This window comes from Loxodonta africana, chromosome 3 (assembly GCF_030014295.1).
Source record: "Loxodonta africana isolate mLoxAfr1 chromosome 3, mLoxAfr1.hap2, whole genome shotgun sequence".
Taxonomy (NCBI): Eukaryota; Metazoa; Chordata; class Mammalia; order Proboscidea; family Elephantidae; genus Loxodonta; species Loxodonta africana.
Genome location: NC_087344.1, coordinates 101815872 through 101838385, shown reverse-complemented (window position 1 = coordinate 101838385; position 22514 = coordinate 101815872). Strand labels below are relative to the sequence as shown.

The following is a 22514-nucleotide window of genomic DNA, read 5'->3' as shown; positions in this document are numbered from 1 at the left end:
ATATTGATATACATACTTCAATCTATGGTCCATAATCTAGTTTTCTCAAATGACCCAGATAAAGTACTTTATTTTCTCCTAGTACAGGATCCCAGGATCAGGTTTTGCATTTAGTCTTTAAACTTGAACATTTCCACAGCTTTCTCTGTCTTTGAAAACTACAACTACCTGCCCCCCCCCCCCCCTTATTTTAGTAGACTGTTCCTCATTTGGGATTGTCTGATTTTTTTTATGATTAGATTTAGGTTATACATTCCAGACTGGAAAATTACATAATTGATAGTGTCTCCATATCTCAAATCTGGGGATACAGAATGTCCGCTATACAGTTAGTATCTTTTCCTTTACAACTAATAAGCAGTCTGTGGGGAAACACTTTAAGACCATATAGATATCCTGTTCCTCATCAAAAATTTTCCCATAGATTTATCATCCTCTGATGATTCTGGCTTGAACCATTCTGTAAAAATGGTGTGGGGGCAGTGTCTGATCTCCTCCAACCCCACAAGGGAGGAGAACCAAGATCAACAGCGCAAGGCTGACTCCCATGAGGTGGAAGCTAGACAAGCCTCCTCTTTCCCCCATCTTTACTAATTCTTACACCAACCGTTCCCCCCACAGCACTCTACTTCTCTGCTGGGTTTGATAATTCATTTCAATGGCCATACAGAACTCACAGACCGTACTCAACAATTATGGGGTTTATTAGGGAAGTACCAGTTATGATTCAGGCTCAAGAATACTCAGGATATAGTTCTTCCACCAGGATAACCTCTCCCAAGCTGTGCTCACAGGCAGGCCTCTCCCTGGCCCTCAGTCTCTGCCCAAAGGCACTTAGCTTTCTCTTTCTGTGAGCCAGGAAGCCCACCGTGCAGTCTCCTTTGCTGGATCTCTCTTGCTGGTCTTTCCTTCCTTGATGGTGGTGGGCTCCTCTTCTCTGCTCTGGAATTGGCTATCTTTAAGGCAAAACTGACCAATCCTCTTGGTAGGCCACAATTACCCTATCACACAATCACTTGTGTGGGAGTTACAAGCCCATGGCTAGAAAGACCATGCACAAAAGTAATTAATCGCACTGCACATTCTTTGATGGTTGCAAAATGAAGATTTTCCAATTCAGCATTCCCAGAGGAGAGCTATTTTAATGGTGGAAATAGGAAGATGGGGTTGTCTCTTGCTAACTATTTCTCCAGCTTTTGCTTTCACCCAAATTCTAGATTGGCATATTAATAATACAATGTGTTTTAGAGATCTTATCTAGATTGATACTTATTTTGTGAATCAAGACTGAGGTCCAAAGGCATGATGTTAACTGGAATAGGATCCCAGACCACCTACTTCGTAGGTCAGTCTTCACTATGAAATATCATTGGTTTTCTGATTAGTTTAGCATTTTCACATTAAAAAAAAGTAGTGCTGCTTTTTATAATTGAGAAATAGTGGGAAGTTATTTGCTTGAATTGATGCCAACTAAATAGTAAACATTGGCCAGAACGAAACCTTTTACAAGAGAGCTGCAAATTGAACAGTTTTCAGGCTCATAACATGCTGCTTAATTTTGTCTACTAGTTGATATTTATTTGGTAACTGGCTTCTTTAATCTCATCATATTGATTTTGTGTGTGTGTGTGTGCTTTAGATGAAGGTTTACAGAGCAAATCAGTTTCTCATTAAACAATTAATATATGTACTGTTTTGTGACACTGGTTGCCAACACCATCATGTGTCAATACTCTCCCTTTCTCGACCTTGGCTTCCCCATAATCACTTTTTCTGTCTCCTCCTGCCTTCCCTTCCTTGCCCTTGGCTTGGTGTGCCCATTTAGTCTCATTTTGTTTTATGGGCCTGTCTCATCTTTGGCTAAAGGGTGAACCTTGGGAGTGACTTCATTACCGAGCTAAAAAGGTGTCTGGGGGCCATACTCTCAGGGTTTCTCCAGTCTGTCAGGCCAGTAAGTCTGGCGTTTTTCTGTGAGTTAGTTTTGTTCTACATTTATCTTCAACTCTGTTCGGGACCCTGTATTGTGATCCCTGTCAGAGCAGTCACTGGTGGTAGCTGGGCACCATCTAGTTGTGCTGGACTCAGTCTGGTGGAGGCTGTGGTAGTTGTGGTCCATTAGTCCTTTGGACTAATCTTTCCCTTTGTCTTTGGTTTTCTTCATTCTTTCTTTCTTCAGATAAGGTGAGACCAGTGGATTATCTTAGATGGCAGCTTACAGGCTTTTAAGACACCAGACGCTTCTTACCGAAGTAGAATGTAGAACATTTTCTTTATAAACTGTGTTATGCCAGTTGAGCTAGATGTCACTTAAGACCACGGCCCCCAGCCCTCAGCCCAGTAATTCAGTCCCTCAAAGAGTTTGGATGTTTCTATGAGGTGTCCATAACCTAGGCTTGGTCAAGTTGTGCTGACTTTCCCTGTATGGTATATTGTCTTAACCTTCAGCAAAGTTACAGCTTATCTATTGTCTGTTTGGTGTTTTTCCATCCCATCCCTCCCCTACCTCATAACTATCCGGCTGTTTTCTTTTTGTGTGTAAATCTTTTCATGCGTTTTATAGTAGTGGTCTCATATAATACTTGTCCTTTTGTGATTGACTTATTTCACTCAGCATAATGCCTTTCATATTCATCCATGTTGTGAGATGTTTCACAGATTCATCAGTGTTCTTGATCGTTGCATAGTATTCCATCGTGTGTATGTACCATAGTTTGTTTATCCATTCGTCTGTTGATAGGTACTTAGGTTGTTCCTGTCTTTTTGCTATCGTAAATAATGCTGCAGTGAACGTGAGTGTGCCATATTGATTTATTTTTGCTTTCTCCTGAAATCATTGTAAATGTGGAATTATCATGGTATAATGGAAAGAATACTGATTAGGAATAATGAGCGTTGGTCTAGGACCTCCTATAAGACTTTGATTAACTCATTTAATTTATTGAAATCTGTTTTCCTGTTTATAAAGGGGAAAAAAGGATATTACTAGCCCTGCTTACTTGACAGTTTTTTTTGTTTGCTTTTTAAATAAGGATCAAATGAAATTATAATTCTGACTCATAGCAACCCCATGTGTGCCAGAGTAGAACTGTGCTCCATAGGGTTTTCAATGACTGTGAGCTTTCAGAAGGCCTTTCTTCTGAGACACCTCTGGGTGGATTTAAACCGCCAACTTTTCGGTTACAGGCAGAGTGCTTAAACATTTGGGCTACCCATTGTCTTAGTCACCTGGTCCTACCATAACAGAAATACCACAAGTGGATGGCTTTAATTTATTAAAGAGAAATTTATTTCCTTACATTAAAGTAGGCTAAAAGTCCAAATTCAAGGCATCAGCTCCAGGAGAAGGCTTTCTCTCTCTGTTGGCTCTGGAGGAAGGTCCTTGTCCTCAATTTTCCCAAGGTCGAGGAGCTTCTCAGGCGCAGGAACCCCAGGTCCAAAGGGCACACTCTACTCCCAGTGCTGCTTTTTTAGTGGTATGAGGTCCCCAACTTTCTGCTTGCTTCCCTTTCCTTTTATCTTTTGAGAGAGTAAAGGTGATACAGGCCACACCCCAGGGAAACTCCCTTTATCTTGGATCAGGGAGGTGACCTGAGTAAGGGTGGTGTTACAATCCCAACCTAACCCTTTCAACATAAAATTACAATCACAAAATGGAGGACAACCACACAATATTGGGAATCATGACCTAACCAAGTTGATACACGTATTTTTGGGGGGACATAATTCAATCCATGACACCCATGGACTCCAAAATTATAATAAAATGTGTAAAAATAAATAAATTCTAATGTCATAGCCTTTCTTTTGAATTGGTTTCTTTCATTTTACAAAAATCTTTGGTTAATTTTAATCACTCTCAGTGTTGTACCCTGATGGCGTAGTTGTTAATACGTCTGCTAACCAAAAGGTCGGTAGTTCAAATCCACCAGGTGCTCCTTGGAAACCCTATGGGGCAGTTGTACTCTGTTCTTTATGGTCACTATGAGTCAGAATCGACTCAATGGCTATGGGTTTCTTTTTAATGTTATACAATCAGTCCCCTGGCTACAAACAAGTTACGTTTCTAAGTCTGTCTTTAAGTCAAATTTGTACATAAGTTGAAACAGTTAGGTATGATTTGTGTCTAACGTCAGTTAGTCAAATGTTTGTCTTAGTGTGTAGTATATAATGTACCTTTCTATGCATAAAAAACATTAAAGAAACAGTTCCAAATACACTAAAACATCAGTAACATAATACAGTAGTAATAATAATAATAATGTTTTGGTGTGTGTCACAAAGTAGCACCCGTTTGTACCTCAAATTTTAATATAATAGGCTTTATGATGGTTGATTCATAACTAGGATTGTACTTAAGTTGAATGTTCATAACCGGGGACTGCCTGTATTCGTTCTCTTGTCAGATTTATTCTTTTAATCTCCTTGCTGTTGAAGTTTTCTAATTTCTTGGAGTAGGAACCTAACACTTTTTGAATACTTACTAATCAACACTATGCTTTATATACCGTATTGTTTTATATATACATATGTATACACACACACACACTTATATATATGTAGGAGCAATGTAAAGGTAAGGAGCTCTGGTGATGCAGTGGTTAAGTGCTTGGTTGCTAGAAAAGTCAGTGGCTCAAGCCCACCAGCCACTCTGTAGAAGAAAGACGTGGCAGTTTGGTTCCATAAAGATTTACAGCCTTTGAAACTCTATGGGGCAGCTCTACTCGCTCCTCTAGGGTCTCTGTGAGTCAGAATCACCTCGGAGGCAAAGGGTAATATAAGGGTATCATCCCCATTTTACAGATTATGAAATGAGATTCTGAAAGGTTTTACAACTTGCCCAAAGGAATACAGTAGTTAACTCAGGTTTAATACTCAGTCCAACTTGGTTCATGTCTAAAGTTCTGCTCTTTAAGAGTAATTTATTGTCACAGTGATTAGAGTTCAACAGATGGGAGTTAAATCTGATCACTCTCAATGCTCCTTTTATTTATTACTTTCCTAGGTAATCTCTCTATAGACTTGGAGTAGCAGCTTATTTTTTACTCTGAAGTACATAATTTTCATTGCTTAAAATAAGTAGCTCATACTTTTGTTCAAATTTCTCTAGAATAGTTGTAGCAATGTGGTTTCCCCTTCACTCTGGTTCCTCTTTCCTACTATCTTTTTTTTTTTTGAGGTTTTACACCTGTAGCATTGGGCATTTGTCTATGGCTTATCTGTCTCATATTGAATACAAAGCAGCTAGTAGAAATGATAAAATGTTATTGAAAAATAAAACTCTTCCATCCAAATTGGTAATGAAGAATTAAGAGTATCCTTATTTGTGGATGATATGATACTGTACATAGAAAACCGAAAGGACTTGAAGAGAAAATTCCTGAAACTAATAGATTCAGCAGAGCAGCAGGATACAAGATAAACATAAAAAAATCAGTTGGATTCCTATACACCAATAAAGAGAACAATGAAAAGGAAATCAGGAAAACAAAACCATTTATAATAGTCCCTAAAAAAATAAAATACTTAGGAGTAAATCTAACCAAGGATGTAAAAGACCTATACAAAGAAAACTGTAAAACGCTACTGTAAGAAACCAAAAAAGATCTACATAAATGGAAAAACATACCATGCTCATGGATAGGTAGACTCAACATTGTTAAAATGACAATTCTACCCAAAGCAATTTACAGATACAATGCAATCCCGATCCAAATACCAACAGCATTCTTTAAACAGATGGAAAAACTAATCATTAACTATATGCAAAGGGAAGAAGCCCTGGATAAGGAAAGCAGTGTTGAAGAAGAAGAATAAAGTAGGTGGACTCACACTACCTGACCTCAGAACTTACTATACAGCTACTGTAGTCAAAATAGCATGGTACTGGTACAACAACAGATGCATTGACCAATGGAATGGAATTGGGAACCCAGATGTAAGTCCAGCCGCCTGTGGTCACCTGATCTTCAACAAGGGCCCAAAGTCCATCAAATGGGGAAAAGACATCTTTTTGACAAATGGTGCTGGCAAAACTGGATGTCCATCTGCAAAAAAATGAAACAGGACCCATACCTCACACCATACACAAAAACTAATTCAAAATAGATCAAAGACCTAAATATAAAGCCAAAAACTATAAAGATCATAGAAGAAAAAATATGATCAATGCTAGAGACCCTAATACATGGCATTAACAGAATATAAACCATAACTAACAACACACAAACTCCAGAAGATAAGCTAGATAACTGGGATCTTCTAAAAATTAAACGCTTTTGCTTGTCACAGAACTTCACCAAAAGAATAAAAAGAGAATCTACAGACTGGGAAAAACTTTTTGGCTGTTACAAATCTGACAAAGGTCTAATCTCTAAAATCTACAAGAAAATCCAACACCTCTATAACAAAAAAATAATCCAATTAAAAAATGGGAAAAGGAAATGAACAGACACTTCACCAAAGAAGACATTCAAGCAGCTAACAGCTATTATAGAAATGCAAATCAGAACTACAGTGAGAAACTATCTTAGTTATCTAGTGCTGCTATAATAGAAATACAACTGGATGGCTTTAACAAAGAGTAATTTAACCTCTCCCTGTATAATAGGCTACAAGTCCAAATTCAGGGTGTCAGCTCTGGGGGAAGGCTTTCTCTCTCTGTCAGCTCTGGAGGAAGGTCCTTGTCATCTGTCCTCCCTTGGTCTGGGAGCATCTCAGCGCAGGAACCTGAGATCCAAAGGATGTGCTTTGCTCCTGGTGCTGCTTTCTTGGTGGTATAAGGGTCCCCCCTTCTCTCTGCTTGCCTATCTCTTTTATATCTCAAAAGAGATTGGCTTAAGACACTATCTCATCTTGTAGATCTCATCAGTATAACTGCCACTAATCCATCTTATTACATCATAGTGATAGGATTTACAACATATAGGAAAATCACACAAAATGGTGGACAGTCACACAATACTGGGAGTCATGGCCCAGCTAAGTTGACAGATATTTTGGGGGCACACAATTCAATCCATGACAGATACCATCTCACCCCAAATTTACTTCAAAAAAACAGTAAATAACAAATGTTGGAGAGGCTGTGGGGAGATTGGAACTCTTGTGCACTGCTGGTGGGAATGAAAAATGATAAAACCATTTTGGAAAACGATATAGCACTTCCTTAGACAGCTAGAAATAGAAATACCGTATGATCCAGCAATCCCACTCCTAGGAATATATCCTAGAGAAATAAAGGTTGTCATAAGAATAGACATATGCACAGCCATGTTCATTGCAGCATTGTTCACAACAGGCAAAAGATGGAAAGAACCTAGATGCCCATCAACAGATGAATGAGTAAACTGTAGTACATGTACACAGTGGAGTACTAGACAACGATAAAAAACAATGATGAATCTGTGAAGCATCTCACAACATGGATGAATCTGGAGGGCATCATCTGAGTGAAATAAGTCAATCACAAAAGGACAAATACTATATGAGACCACCACTATAAAATTCATGAAAAGGTTTACACACTAAAAGGAACAATCTTTTTTTTTTTAATTAACTTTTATTAAGCTTCAAGTGAACATTTACAATTCCAATCAGTCTGTCACATGTAAGTTTACATACATCTTACTCCCTTCTGCCACTTGCTCTCCCCCATTGAGTCAGCCCTTTCAGTCTCTCGTTTCGTGCCAATTTTGCCGTCTTCCCTCTCTATCTTCCCATCCCCCCTCCAGTCAAGAGTTGCCAACACACTCTCCAGTGTCCACCTGATTTAATTAGCTCTCTCTTCATCAGCATCCCTCTCCCCCCCGCTGACCAGTCTCTTTCACGTCTGATGAGTTGTCTTCGGTGATGGTTCCTGTCCTGTGCCAACAGAAGGTCTGGGGAGCATTGCCTCCGGGATTCCTCTAGTCACAGTCAGACCATTAAGTATGGTCTTTTTATGAGAATTTGGGGTCTGTATCCCATTGATCTCCTGCTCCCTCGGGAGTTCTCTGTTGTGCTCCCTGACAGGGCAGTCATCGATTGTGGCCGGGCACCAACTAGTTCTTCTGGTCTCAGGATGATGTAGGTCTCTGGTTCATGTGGCCCTTTCTGTCTCTTGGGTTCTTAGTTGTTGTGTGACCTTGGTGTTCTTCATTTTCCTTTGCTCCAGGTGCGTTGAGACCAATTGATGTATCTTAGATGGCCGCTTGTTAGCATTTAGGACCCCAGACTTCACATTTCAAAGTGGGATGCAGAATGTTTTCATAATAGAATTATTTTGCCCGCTGACTTAGAAGTCCCCTCAAACCATGTTCCCCAGACCCCAGCCCCTGCTCCGCTGACCTTTGAAGCATTCATTTTATCCCGGAAACCTCTTTGCTTTTAGTCCAGTCCAATTGGGCTGACCTTCCTTGTATTGAGTGTTGTCTTTCCCTTCACCCAAAGCAGTTCTTATCTACTGATTGATCAATAAAAAACCCTCTCCCACCCTCCCTCCCTCCCCCCTTCGTAACCACAAAAGTATGTGTTCTTCTCCGTTTTTTCTACTTCTCCAGATCTTATAATAGTGGTCTTATACAATATTTGTCCTTTTGCCTCTGACTCATTTCGCTCAGCATAAAGCCTTCCAGATTCCTCCAAGTTATGAAATGTTTCAGAGATTCATCACTGTTCTTTATCGATGCGTAGTATTCCATTGTGTGAATATACCACAATTTATTTACCCATTCATCCGTTGATGGGCACCTTGGTTGCTTCCAGCTTTTTGCTATTGTAAACAGAGCTGCAATAAACATGGGTGTGCATATATCTGTTTGTGTGAAGGCTCTTGTATCTCTAGGGTATATTCCGAGGAGTGGGATTTCTGGGTTGTATGGTAGTTCTATTTCTAACTGTTTAAGATAACGCCAGATGGATTTCCAAAGTGGTTGTACCATTTTACATTCCCACCAGCAGTGTATGAGAGTTGCAGTCTCTCCGCAGCCTCTCCAACATTTATTATTTTGTGTTTTTTGGATTAATGCCAGTCTAGTTGGTGTGAGATGGAATCTCATCGTAGTTTTAATTTGCATTTCTCTAATGGCTAATGATCGGGAGCATTTTCTCATGTATCTGTTGGCTGCCTGAATATCTTCTTTAGTGAAATGTGTGTTCATATCCTTTGCCCACTTCTTGATTGGGTTGTTTGTCTTTTTGTGGTTAAGTTTTGACAGAATCATGTAGATTTTAGAGATCAGGCGCTGGTCTGAGATGTCATAGCTGAATATTCTTTCCCAGTCTGTAGGTGGTCTTTTTACTCTTTTGGAGAAGTCTTTAGATGAGCATAGGTGTTTGATTTTTAGGAGCTCCCAGTTATCTGGTTTCTCTTCATCATTTTTGGTAATGTTTTGCATTCTGTTTATGCCCTGTATTAGGGCTCCTAATGTTGTCCCTATTTTTTCTTCCCATGATCTTTATCATTTTAGTCTTTATGTTTAGGTCTTTGATCCACTTGGAGTTAGTTTTTGTGCATGGTGTGAGGTATGGGTCCTGTTTCATTCTTTTGCAAATGGATATCCAGTTATGCCAACACCATTTGTTAAAAAGACTATCTTTTCCCCAATTAACTGACACTGGTCCTTTGTTAAATATCAGCTGCTCATACATGGATGAATTTATATCTGGGTTCTCAATTCTGTTCCATTGGTCTGTGTGCCTGTTGTTGTACCAGTACCAGGCTGTTTTGACTACTGTAGCTGTATAATAGGTTCTGAAATCAGGTAGAGTGAGGCCTCCCACTTTCTTCTTCTTTTTCAGTAATGCTTTGCTTATCCGGGGGTTCTTTCCCTTGCATATGAAATTGGTGATTTGTTTCTCTATCCCCTTAAAATATGACATTGGAATTTGGATCGGAAGTGCGTTATATGTGTAGATGGCTTTTGGTAGAATAGACATTTTTACTATGTTAAGTCTTCCTATCCATGAGCAGGGTATGTTTTTCCACTTAAGTATGTCCTTTTGAATTTCTTGTAGTAGAGCTTTGTAGTTTTCTTTGTATAGGTCTTTTACATCCTTGGTAAGATTTATTCCTAAGTATTTTATCTTCTTGGGGGCTACTGTGAATGGTATTGATTTGGTTATTTTCTCTTCGGTGTTCTTTTTGTTGATGTAGAGGAATCCAAGTGATTTTTGTATGTTTATTTTATAACCTGAGACTCTGCCAAACTCTTCTATTAGTTTCAGTAGTTTTCTGGAGGATTCCTTAGGGTTTTCCGTGTATACGATCATGTCATCTGCAAATAGTGATAGCTTTACTTCCTCCTTGCCAATCCGGATACCCTTTATTTCTTTGTCTAGCCTAATTGCCCTGGCTAGGACTTCAAGCACGATGTTGAATAAGAGCGGTGATAAAGGGCATCCTTGTCTGGTTCCCGTTCTCAAGGGAAATGCTTTCAGGCTCTCTCCATTTAGAGTGATATTGGCTGTTGGCTTTGCATAGATTCCCTTTATTATGTTGAGGAATTTTCCTTCAATTCCTATTTTGGTAAGAGTTTTTATCATAAATGGGTGTTGAACTTTGTCAAATGCCTTTTCTGCATCTATTGATAAGATCATGTGGTTTTTATCTTTTGTTTTATTTATGTGATGGATTACATTAATGGTTTTTCTGATATTAAACCAGCCTTGCATACCTGGTATAAATCCCACTTGATCATGGTGAATTATTTTTTTGATGTGTTGTTGGATTCTATTGGCTAGAATTTTGTTCAGGATTTTTGCATCTATGTTCATGGGGGATATAGGTGTATGATTTTCTTTTTTTGTGGTGTCTTTACCTGGTTTTGGTATCAGGGAGATGGTAGCTTCATAGAATGAGTTGGGCAGTATTCCATCTTTTTCTATGCTTTGAAATACCTTCAGTAGTAGTGGTGTTAAGTCTTCTCTGAAGGTTTGGTAGAACTCTGCAGTGAAGCCGTCCGGGCCAGGACTTTTTTTTGTTGGAAGTTTTTTGATTACCGTTTCAATCTCTTTTTTTGTTATGGGTCTATTTAGTTGTTCTACTTCTGAATGTGTTAGTTTAGGTAGGTAGTGTTTTTCCAAGAATTTATCCATTTCTTCTAGGTTTTCAAATTTGTTAGAGTACAATTTTTCGTAGTAATCTGAAATGATTCTTTTAATTTCATTTGGCTCTGTTGTGATGTGGTCCTTCTCATTTCTTATTCGGGTTATTTGTTTCCTTTCCTGTTTTTCTTTAGTCAGTCTAGCCAATGGTTTATCAATTTTGTTAATTTTTTCAAAGAACCAGCTTTTGGCTTTGTTAATTCTTTCAATTGTTTTTCTGTTCTCTAATTCATTTAGCTCAGCTCTAATTTTTATTATTTTTCTTCTGGTGCCTGATGGGTTCTTTTGTTGCTCACTTTCTGTTTGTTCAAGTTGTCGGGACAGTTCTCTGCTTTTGGCTCTTTCTTCTTTTTGTATGTGTGCATTTATCGATATAAGTTGGCCTCTGAGCACTGCTTTTGCTGTGTCCCAGAGGTTTTGATAGAAAGTATTTTCATTCTCGTTGCTTTCTAAGAATTTCCTTATTCCCTCCTTGATGTCTTTTATAACCCAGTCTTTTTTCAGGAGGGTATTGTTCATTTTCCAAGTATTTGATTTCTTTTCCCTAGTTTTTCTGTTATTGATTTCTAGTTTCATTGCCTTATGGTCTGAGAAGATGCTTTGTAATATTTCGATGTTTTGGACTCTGCAAAGATTTGTTTTATGACCTAATATGTGGTCTATTCTAGAGAATGTTCCATGTGCACTAGAAAAAAAAGTATATTTTGCAGCAGTTGGGTGGAGAGTTCTGTATAAGTCAATGAGGTCAAGTTGGTTGATTGTTCTAAGTAGGTCTTCCGTGTCTCTATTGAGCTTCTTACTGGATGTCCTGTCCTTCTCCGAAAGTGATGTGTTGACGTCGCCTACTATAAATGTGGAGGTGTCTATCTCACTTTTCAATTCTGTTAAAATTTGATTTATGTATCTTGCAGCCCTGTCATTGGGTGCATAAATATTTAATATGGTTATGTCTTCCTGATCAATTGTCCCTTTTATCATTATATAGTGTCCTTCTTTATCCTTTGTGGTGGATTTAAGTCTGAAGTCTATTTTGTCAGAAATTAATATTGCTACTCCTCTTCTTTTTTGCTTATTGTTTGATTGATATATTTTTTCCATCCTTTGAGTTTTAGTTTGTTTGTGTCTCTAAGTCTAAGGTGTGTCTCTTGTAGGCAGCATATAGATGGATCGTGTTTCTTTATCCAGTCCGTGACTCTCTGTCTCTTTATTGGTGCATTTAGTCCATCTACATTCAACGTAATTATATATAAATAAGTTTTTAGTGCTGTCATTTTGATGCCTTTTCATGTGTGTTGTTGGTCATTTCATTTTTCCACATACTTTTTTTGTGCTGAGACGTTTTTCTTAGTAGATTGTGAGATCCTCATTTTCATAATGTTTAACTTTATGTTAGTTGAGTCGTTACGTTTTTCTTGACTTTTTTCTTGAGTTATGGAGTTGATATTCCTTTTTGTGGTTACCTTATTATTTACCCCTATTTTTCTAAGTAAAAACCTAACTTGTATCGTTCTATATCGCCTTGTATCACTCTCCATCTGGCAGTTCAATGCCTCCTATATTTAGTCCCTCTTTTTGATTATTGTGATCTTTTATCTATTGATTTCCATGATTCCCTGTTATGTGTATTATTTTATTTATTTATTTATTTAGAATTAATCTTAATTTGTTTGTTTTTGTGCTTTTTGTATTTGAGTTGATATCAGGACGTTCTGTTTTGTGACCTTGTATTGTGCTGGTATCTGATATTATTGGTCATCTGACCAAACAGTCTCCTTTAGCATTTCTTGTAGCCTTGGTTTGGTTTTTGCAAATTCTCTAAACTTGTGTTTATCTGTAAATATCTTAATTTCTCCTTCATATTTCAGAGAGAGTTTTGCTGGATATATGATCCTTGGTTGGCAGTTTTTCTCCTTCAGTACTCTGTATACGTCGTCCCATTCCCTTCTTGCCTGCAGGGTTTCTGCTGAGTAGTCTGAACTTATTGATTCTCCCTTGAAGGAAACCTTTCTTTTCTCCCTGGCTGCTTTTAAAATTTTCTGTTTATCTTTGGTTTTGGTGAGTTTGATGATAATATGTCTTGGTGTTTTTCTTTTTGGATCAATCTTAAATGGGGTTCAATGAGCATCTTGGATAGATATCCTTTCGTCTTTCATGATGTCAGGGAAGTTTTCTGTCAGGAGTTCTTCAACTATTTTCTCTGTGTTTTCTAGCCCCCCTCCCTGTTCTGGGACTCCAATCACTCGCAAGTTATCCTTCTTGATAGAGTCCCACATGATTCTTAGGGTTTCTTCATTTTTTTTAATTCTTTTATCTGATTTTTTTTCAGCTATGTTGGTGTTGATTCCCTAGTCCTCCAGATGTCCCAGTCTACATTCTAATTGCTCGAGTCTGCTCCTCTGACTTCCTATTGCGTTGTCTAATTCTGTAATTTTATTGTTAATCTTTTGGATTTCTACATGTTGTCTCTCTATGGATTCTTGCAACTTATTAATTTTTCCACTATGTTCTTGAATAATCTTTTTGAGTTCTTCAAGAGTTTTATCAGTGTGTTCCTTGGCTTTTTCTGCAGTTAGCCTAATTTCATTTGTGATGTCTTGAAGCATTCTGTAAATTAGTTTTTTATATTCTGTATCTGATAATTCCAGGATTGTATCTTCATTTGGGAAAGATTTTGATTCTTTTGTTTGGGGGGTTGGAGAAGCTGTCATGGTCTGCTTCTTTATGTGGTTTGATATGGACTGCTGTCTCCGAGCCATCACTCGGAAACTAGTTTTTCCAGAAAATCCGCTAAAAAAAAATGCAGTCAGATCCCTATCAGAGTTCTCCCTCTGGCTCAGGCTATTCAGATGTTAATGGAGCCGCCTGGGGAGGATGGGGGAGGGATCAGAGAGCTAGGAGAGTAGCACCTCAGAATATAGCCAGAATTGTTTGTCTTACTTGGAATGACTCTTACATCTGAGATTTCCGCGGGGCGCGTCGCCTATATGTACTGGCCGTGTGGAGATTGCCCCCCGGGGGTTCTGGCCTGCTGGCGTCATGGTCAGATCCTCTGCTGTCAGCCCCACCCCCAAGGTTAAGGCTCCCCTACTGGGACGGTGCACTCCCGTCTCCAAAATCAGTCGCTGCCTCCCGGGGACTCCCCGTCCCGCCAGCCACGTCGCGCGCCGCTTCAGCGAACCGGGTGGGCTCCCCCGCCCCGGGGTCAGCTCAGGAGAGCGGAGCAGGTCCCCGTGCCTGAGTCGCGACTGCGCGTCCCGGCTGGGGCGCCACTTTCCCCGCTCCAAGAGCAACCACTGCCTCCCGGGGACTTCTTCCACTGGCTGCTCCGCCACACTGCCCGCGCGAACCGGCTGGGCCCATGCGAACCGGCTGGGCCCGCGCGACCTGGTTGGGACCACCCTGGGGTCAATTCAGGGGAATGTAGCTGATCCCCGTGCTCACGCCCCGCCCGCACCCGCCAAAATCCGGGCAGGACGGCTCCCCGCCTGGACTCTGCTCTCCCCGCTCCAAGACCAGTCACTTCCTCCTGGGGACTTCTCCCTCCGGCGCACCTTGCCGCTCGCGTGAACTGGGTGGGCGCCACCCACACGAACTGCTGGCTCCCCCCGCCGGTGTCAATTCAGGGGAATGTAGCTGGTCCCCACGCTCACGCCCCGCCCATGCCCCCCCAAATCCCGGCGGGACGGCTCCCCGGCTGGGACGCTGCTCTCCCCGCTCCAAGACCCGTCACTTCCTCCCGGGGACTTCTCCCTCCGGTGCGCCGCGCCGCTTGCGCAAACTGGGTGGGCGCCGCCCGCACGAACGACTGGGCCCCCCCCCGGGGTCAATTTGGGGAAATGTAGCTGGTCGCCGCGGTCGTGCCACGCCCGTTCCCTGCCAAACTGCCGGCGGGACGGTTCCCCGGCTGGGACGCTGCTCTCCCCGCTCCAAGACCGGTCACTGCCTCCCGGTGACTTCTCCCACCGGCTGCGCCGCCTCTCCGCCTGCGCCAACCGGCGGGGCTCTCTTCCGGGATGAGTTCGGGGGCTAGGGCTGGGCCCCTTGTCTGTGCCGTCTGCCCCCCTGGGCTCTGCCCCGAATCGGGCTCCGAAGGTCACCTGCCTGGTACGCTGGCTCCTGGCTCTGAAAGCAATCGCTGTCTCCCCGTATTTGTTCGTTCTCCATCTCTAAATCTGTGTTTGTTGTTCAGAGTTCGTAGGTTGTTATGTATGTGATCGATTCACTTGTTTTTCCGAGTCTTTGTTGCAAGAGGGATCTGCGGTAGCATCCACCTAGTCTGCCTTCTTGGCCCTGCCTCTCAAAAGGAACAATCTTTGATGGATATGAGGGAGGGTAAAGGTGGGGATGGAATAATACTAAATAGGCAACAGATAAGTGGCAATTTGGTGAAGAGTAAGACAGTACATAATAATGGGGAAGCCAGCACAGTTTGTATAAGGGAAAGTCATGGAAGCCTCATAGACACATCCAAACTCACTGAGGGCCTGAATTGCTGGCCTGAGGGGTGTGGACACCATGGTCTCAGGGAATATCTAGCTCAACTGGCCTAACATAGTTTATAAAGAAAACATTCTACATTCTACTTGGTGAGTAGCGTCTGGGGTCTTAAAAGCCTATGAGCGGCCGTCTAAGATACTTCACTGGTCTCACCCCTTTGGGAGCAAGAGAGAATGAAGAAAACTAAATATGCAAGGGAAGGATTAGTCCAGAGAAGTAACTGACCACAACTACCATGGCCTCCACCAGACTGAGTCCAGTACAACTAGATGGTGCCTGGCTACCACCACTGACTGTTCTGACAGGGATCACAATAGAGCATCCTGGACAGAGCTGGAGTAAAATGTAGAACAAAATTCTAACTCACAAAAAAAGACCAGACTTACTGGCCTGACAAAGACTGGGGAAACCCCAAGAGTATGACCCCCCAGACACCCTTTTGGCTCAGTAATGAAGTCGCTACCGAGGTTTACCCTTGAGCCAAAGATGAGGCAGGCCTGTAAAACAAAAAGAGTTTAAGGGGGCCCACCAGCCCAGGGGCAAGGACTAGAATGCCAGAGGGGCCAGGAAAGCTGGTAGTAGGGAACCTAGGGTCAAGAAGGGAGAGTGTTGACATGTCGTGGAGTTGTGAACCAGTGTCATAAAACAATGTGTGTACTGACTGTTTAATGAGAAGCTAGTTTGTTTTGCAAACCATCTAAAGTATAATTACCAAAAAAAAAAAAAAAAAACTGTCAAAATATGGTGATTTGAACAATTAATAGTATCTAATTTAAAAAAATGGAAGGATATGATTCCTTGGTTTTTAATATCTTTACAAGATATTTTTAATATCTTTACAAAATATTTTTTAATATCTTTCCAAGATATTTTTTAATATCTTTACAAGACTTTTTACAGCTTACCTATGAATGTTTGTTTTTTAAAAAATCGTGTACCGGAACTTAACTTCTCAAAGAACAGTACATTTCTATTAGGCAAGGTTGATTGGGTAATAGCCCCGACTGTTATTACAATGTTTTGTATTGCAACCATCTCTTTAAGACCTGATTTTAGATAGTCTGAAGGAAGATCTGACAAGTTTGTATGACAGCTCCATACTGAGCAAGTGCAAGGTAATACTCTTAAAGAAAAATTATTCAAACTTCGGTAATGTAATTCTATGTTTATAGCATAGATTTCTAACCCAGAACTTGCTGGTTTGATAATTCAAAAAGATTTAAAGCTGCTTTTTGAGGAAAAATCTGTATTTACCTATAGATATTATGTAGCTCACTTCTTTTTATGGATGTGGGGTTGTCCTCATCAAGGCAAAAATTTTAACTTTCTTAGACAGACATTTCTTTGACTTACTTGCCTGATACGTAAACCGTTGATATTCAACCTGGGGTACATGTGCCTGTGGCGGCAGACAAGTTTTCTAAGAGGTAAACAGTTACAGATGTCTTTAAGGAAATTAATTTTTAGACATGTACTCTTTCTGATAATTGATCTCCTGAGAAAAATGTGAAGTTTCTGAATTTTAAAGAAGAGCTTGTTCATATATTTTCTCAAATGGGTGATGGTTACTGTCAAATTGTTGTAGTATTTAGATTGCATTGAACACATTTAGTAAAGTGCTATAAGCTTTTTAATATAATGGCAATATTTATAATATGCTGGAAATTACATTTTTTACAACTGTTGAAATCCATGGTGAAAATTTTTAGATGTTGTCTTAGGTTGGGTTCTCCAGAGAAGCAAAACCAGTAAAGTGTATAAATATCTATAGAGAGAGATTTATATCAAAGGAACGGCTCACGCATTTGTAGAGACTGGAATATCCCAAGTCTGTGGATTAGGATAGTGGCTTCTCCCAATTCACATAGCCGCAGGGACTGGCGAGCCCAAGATTGGTAGGTTGAAAAGCAGGGCTCTTGCTCACAGGCTGTGAATATCCATGAATACCAGGATTGGCAGATAAGCTTATATAGCTCAAGTCCCAAGAACCAGAGGTCAGACAAACAGGAGGCAGCCACAGGATCCAGAGTGAGCAAAAAGCCAGAACGTCTGCTTATATTTGGATGCACACCCCCAAGAAAACTCCCTTTCGACTGACGGGCTGCTCACAGCAGATGCCATCATGGGGTAATCACATATAAACACTGAGAATCATGGCCCAGCCACATTGACACACAATCTTAGCCATCACTGTCCACCCCTTGTCAACTTGGCACATGTACACATCTCCTTAAACCATACATAATCTCTGAATAAAGACAATTATAAAGTCAAACTTGCTGCAAACATGATACAGCTAACGTGTATAACCAAAAACACACTACTCCCATTTACATCTTGTATTTTATAAATGAAGAAAACGAAAATATTTGATGCACACATACAAAGCAGAAATACTCATAACAGTTGTAGTCCGTGTTGCTGCAACTGGTCATGTGGCCCTAACTGGTATTTAGAACTCCCTTCTATCACATATTCCGTATTCCCTTTGCCCTCAGCAAATACCTCAGCTGGTCATGGTTCTTTGCCTGGTGGAATGACCCAAACCATTCCTGAAGGGTCTGGGTCATTAGTAGTCATGTCAGAATTGGGTTGCTGTAGTTTTTCATTGACTTTAGTCACAGGGCATGGTAGTACTAAGAGATGCCCTAAGGGATCTCCTGCATTCCAGACATACTCTTCTTTACCTCCATTATGTAGTATCAATCCGATTTCCTCTTGGTAGTCAGGATCAATCACACCAGCCAGTAACCCAGTGCTGCCGAGTCGATTCTGACTCATAGCGAGCCTATAGGACAGAGTAGAACTGCCCCATAGAGTTTCCAAGGAGCGCCTGGCAGATTCAGACTGCCGACCCTTTGGTTAGCAGCCGTAGCACTTAACCACTATGCCACCAGGGTTTCCCACCAGCCAATATGGTGTGTTAATCCAGAGGCATGAGGAGCCCAGAGTGGCCAGGTGTCATTCTTAGCTTCCTGCTTAACGGAATCAGTGATATGTCTCCAGACGGGAGCATTCCTTCTTTTGAAATGAAGACCTCTAGACCTGCAGAGCGTAAGGTTGCAGGGACAGGAAGCAAGAATCTTGCAAGGGGGTGGCTAGGGGTAATAGTCAGTGGTGCCACTCCCATTTACACCCCTTAATTCCTAGAGTCATGAATCCTGCCTATGGGAGAAACAGCACCATATACTGGATGCTGGTTTAGAGCATATACAGCCTCCTGGAGAACATTGCCCCAACCCTGTAAGGTATTGACACCTAGGTGGCCCTGTAATTGTGTCTTTGGAAGGCCATTCCATTGTTCTCTCTAGCCAGCTGCTTCAGGATGATGGGGAACATGGTAAGACCAGTGAATTCCTTGAGCGTGGGCCCACTGTCACTCTTCATTTGCTGTGAAGTGAGTCCTTTGATCCAAGGCAATGCTGTGTGGGATACTTTGACGGTGGGTAGGTCATTCTGTAAGTCCACGGATGGTAGTTTTGGCAGAAGCATTGCATGTAGGGAAGGCAAATCATATCTGGAGTGTCTGTTCCAGTAAGGACAAAACACTGCACTTTCCATGATGGAAGTGGTCCGACGTAATCAACTTGGCACCAGGTTGCTGGCTGATCACCTTGAGGGATGGTGCCATATCAAGGACTCAGTGTTGGTCTCTGGAGACTGGATGCTCAGCAGTGGCTGTAGCCAAGTCAGCCTTGCTGAGTGGAAGTCCGTGTTTCTGGGCCCACGCATAACCTCAATCTCTGCCACCATGGCCACTGTGTTCATGAGCCCATTGAGTGATGATGGGAGTTTTCCATAGAAATGTCATCCTATCCAGCTGATTGTTAAAATCATCCTCTACTGAGGTCACCCTTTGGTGAGCATTCACATGAGACACAAATGTCTTCACTTCTTTGGCTCATTCAGAGAGGTCTATCCATATACCTCTTCCCCATAAATGCTTGCCTCCAGTTTTCCAATTGTGTTCCTTCCACGTCCGTGACCATCCAACCAAACCATTGACCACAGCCCATGAATCAGTATAAATCACATATCTGACCATATCTCTTTCCAAGCAGAGTGAACAGCTAGGTGCACTGCTTGAAGTTCTGCCCATTGAGAGGATTTCCCTTCACCACTGTCCTTCAGGGAGGTCCCACAGAGGGGCTGTAGTGCTGCCACTGTCCAATTTCAAGTGGTTCCTGCATATTGCATAGAACTGTCTGTAAACCAGGCACCAGTTTTGTCTTCTACAGTCAACAGATCATGAGGAACTCCATGAGGCTGTAGGTGCACACTGGGAGATGGAAGGTAATTCAACAGGAGTGGAGGCCATAGACGTTTGGGCTACTTCCTCATGCAACTTACTTGTGTCTTCAGGTCCTGCTCAGGCCTGATCTTGTATTTAATGATGGAGTGCTGCTGTGCATGTCCAACTTTATGAGTCTGTGAGTCAGAAAATACCCAGTTCACCATAGGCAGCTTAGGCTGCATGGTGACTTGGTGTCCCATTGTTAAGTGTTCAGTCTCTACTAAGGTGCAGTAACAAGTCAAAAGCAGTTTCTGAAAATGAGAGTAGTTATCTGCAGAGGGTGGCAGTGCCTTGCTCTAAAATCCTAAGTGTCTGTACAGTGATTAATCAGTAGGGTCCTGTCAAAGACTCCAGACAGCATCCCTATCTGTCACTGACACATCAAGTACCATTGGATTAGCAGGTTCATATGTTCCAAGTGGCAGAGTGGCCTACACAGCAGCCTGAATGTGTTGCAGAGCTTTCTCTTGTTATGGGCAGCATTCAAAACCAGCAGCTTTTCAAGTCACTTGATAAATAGGCCAGAGTAGCACACCCAGATGATGGATATGTTGCCTCCAAAATCCAAAGAGTCCCACTAGGCTTTGTGCCTTCTTTTTAGTTGTGGGTGTAGCCAGATGCAATAACTTATCATTCACTTTAGAAGGAATATTTTGATACGCCACACACCTCGGGACCCCTAGAAATTTCACTGTGGTGGAATTTTTGTGGGATTAATTTCCCACCCTCTAGCATGCAAATGTTTTACCAATAAGTCCAGAGTCATGGACATTTCTTCCTTACTTGTTTTAATCAGCATAGTGTCATCAATGTAATGGATTAGTGTGACATCTTGTGGAAGGAAAAGGCGATCAAGGTCCCTGTGGACTAAATTATGACATAGGGCTGCAGACTTGATGTAGCCCTGAGATAGGCAAGTGAAGGTGTATTGCTGGCCTTGCCAGAAGAAGGCAAACTGTTTCTGATGGTCCTTCGAAACAGTTATGGAGAAAAAGGCATTAGACAGATCAATAGCTGCATATCAGGTACCTGGAGATGCATTAATTTGCTCAAGCAGCGAAACTACATCTGGAACAGCAGCTGCAGTTGGAGTCAGTGCCTGGTTAAGTTTTTGATAATCTACTGTCATTCTTCAAAATCCCATCTGTGTTTTGCACAGGCTGGATAGGCGAGTTGAATAGGGATGTGATGGGAATCACCACCCCTATATCCTTCAAGTCCTCGATGGTGACATTAATCTCTGCAGTCCCTCCAGGAACATGGTATTGCTTTCGGTTGACTATTTTCCTAGGTAAGGGCAGTTCTAATGGCTTCCACTTGGCTTTTCCTACCATAGTAGCCCTTACTCCACTTGTCAGGGATCCAATGTGGGGGTTCTGCCAGCTGCTGAATATATCTATTCCAATTATGCATTCTGGAACTGGGGAAATGACTACAGGATGGGTTTGGGAACCCACTGGACCTACTGTGAGATGGACATGAGCCAAGACTCCATTAATAACTTGACCTCCATATGCCCCGTTCTGACTGGTGGGCCACAGTGACGTTTTGGGTCTCTTGGAATTAGCGTCAGTTCAGAGCCAGTATCCAGTAATCCCTGGAGAGTTTGATTATTTCCATTTCTCCAGTGAATAGTCAGTCTTGTAAAAAGCAATAGATCCTTTTGGGAAAGGCTGGGAGAGAAATTAACAATATAAATTTTTGGCAGTGTATTGGAGTCCTTCCTCAAGGGGACCTGGCCTACTCTTCATTCGGGGAGTTGTGGATCTTTAAACTCGCTCAAGCCTGGGAATTGATTGAGGGACCATAACTATTCTGTTGATTGAAGTTAGACTGCTGATCACCTGACCTAGAATTCGTCCATTCGTACAGATCAAGTGAATAGTAGATTTCCTATCTATTTCATTCCTAGGGACACCATGACTAAGTAGCCAATTACTGCTTTGACTCCACTGTCCATTACTGTAACCACACCCACCTTGTCTTTGTTAATTGAGTGCAGCCACTTGGCCCTTACTACCACAGGGTCCAATCATCCCCATTGTAGTTAGGTGTCTTAATTCAGTTAGGGTAGTTCCCGCTGTTCAAATCTGATTTACATAAAATAGCAATCACAGCAGCCTTCAAGGATGCTGGGGCTCCCTTCACAAATTTGCTTTTCACGGTTGTGGTAAAATATGTTTTCTTTGGGCATTCCATGTATGGGTCTGTGGGTTTAACCTAATAAGTTTCCCTAAGCCTTTGAATACTTTCTTCTACAGTGTACCAACGCACGTCTGGTACTTCAACTTGATTTAGTGTAGGCCACCTCATCATCCATGCTTCAGCAACCCAACCAAATAAAATATTAGATCCTAACTTCTTGAGCTGAAACACTGAATGAAGAATCTGTGCTTAGTGGATCCATATCAATGAACTCAGACTGATACATCTTTACGTTCCTTCCACCATTATCCCACACCCTTAATAGCCATTCCCACACATATTTCCCAGGTTTCTGTTTGTACATATTAGAAAAGTCAAGCAGTTCTTTTGGAGTGTAGCATACCTCCTCCTGGGTCCTACTTTATACTTTACTTTTTGGGGCTCACTGGGGCTTAAGTCTAGTTATAGGTCTAGAAGCCAGAATTGGTAGTATGGA

At 41.5% G+C, this 22514-nt stretch overlaps 1 protein-coding gene across 13 annotated transcripts in view; it reads left to right on the top strand.

Annotated features, from left to right (window-relative positions):
- The window catches only part of TM2D1 (TM2 domain containing 1), an 82534-nt gene that overhangs the window by 5609 nt on the left and 54411 nt on the right, over positions 1 to 22514 (top strand). The window contains exon 1 of one of the 13 annotated variants that reach the window (XM_064282066.1): positions 16345 to 21164. The exons of the other annotated variants lie outside the window; for them this stretch is intronic. Coding sequence (XP_064138136.1) covers positions 21062 to 21164 — 103 coding nt within the window. The 5' untranslated portion in view covers positions 16345 to 21061. Of the gene's footprint in view, positions 1 to 16344; positions 21165 to 22514 lie in introns of those variants that run through there. 13 annotated transcript variants of the gene reach the window in all.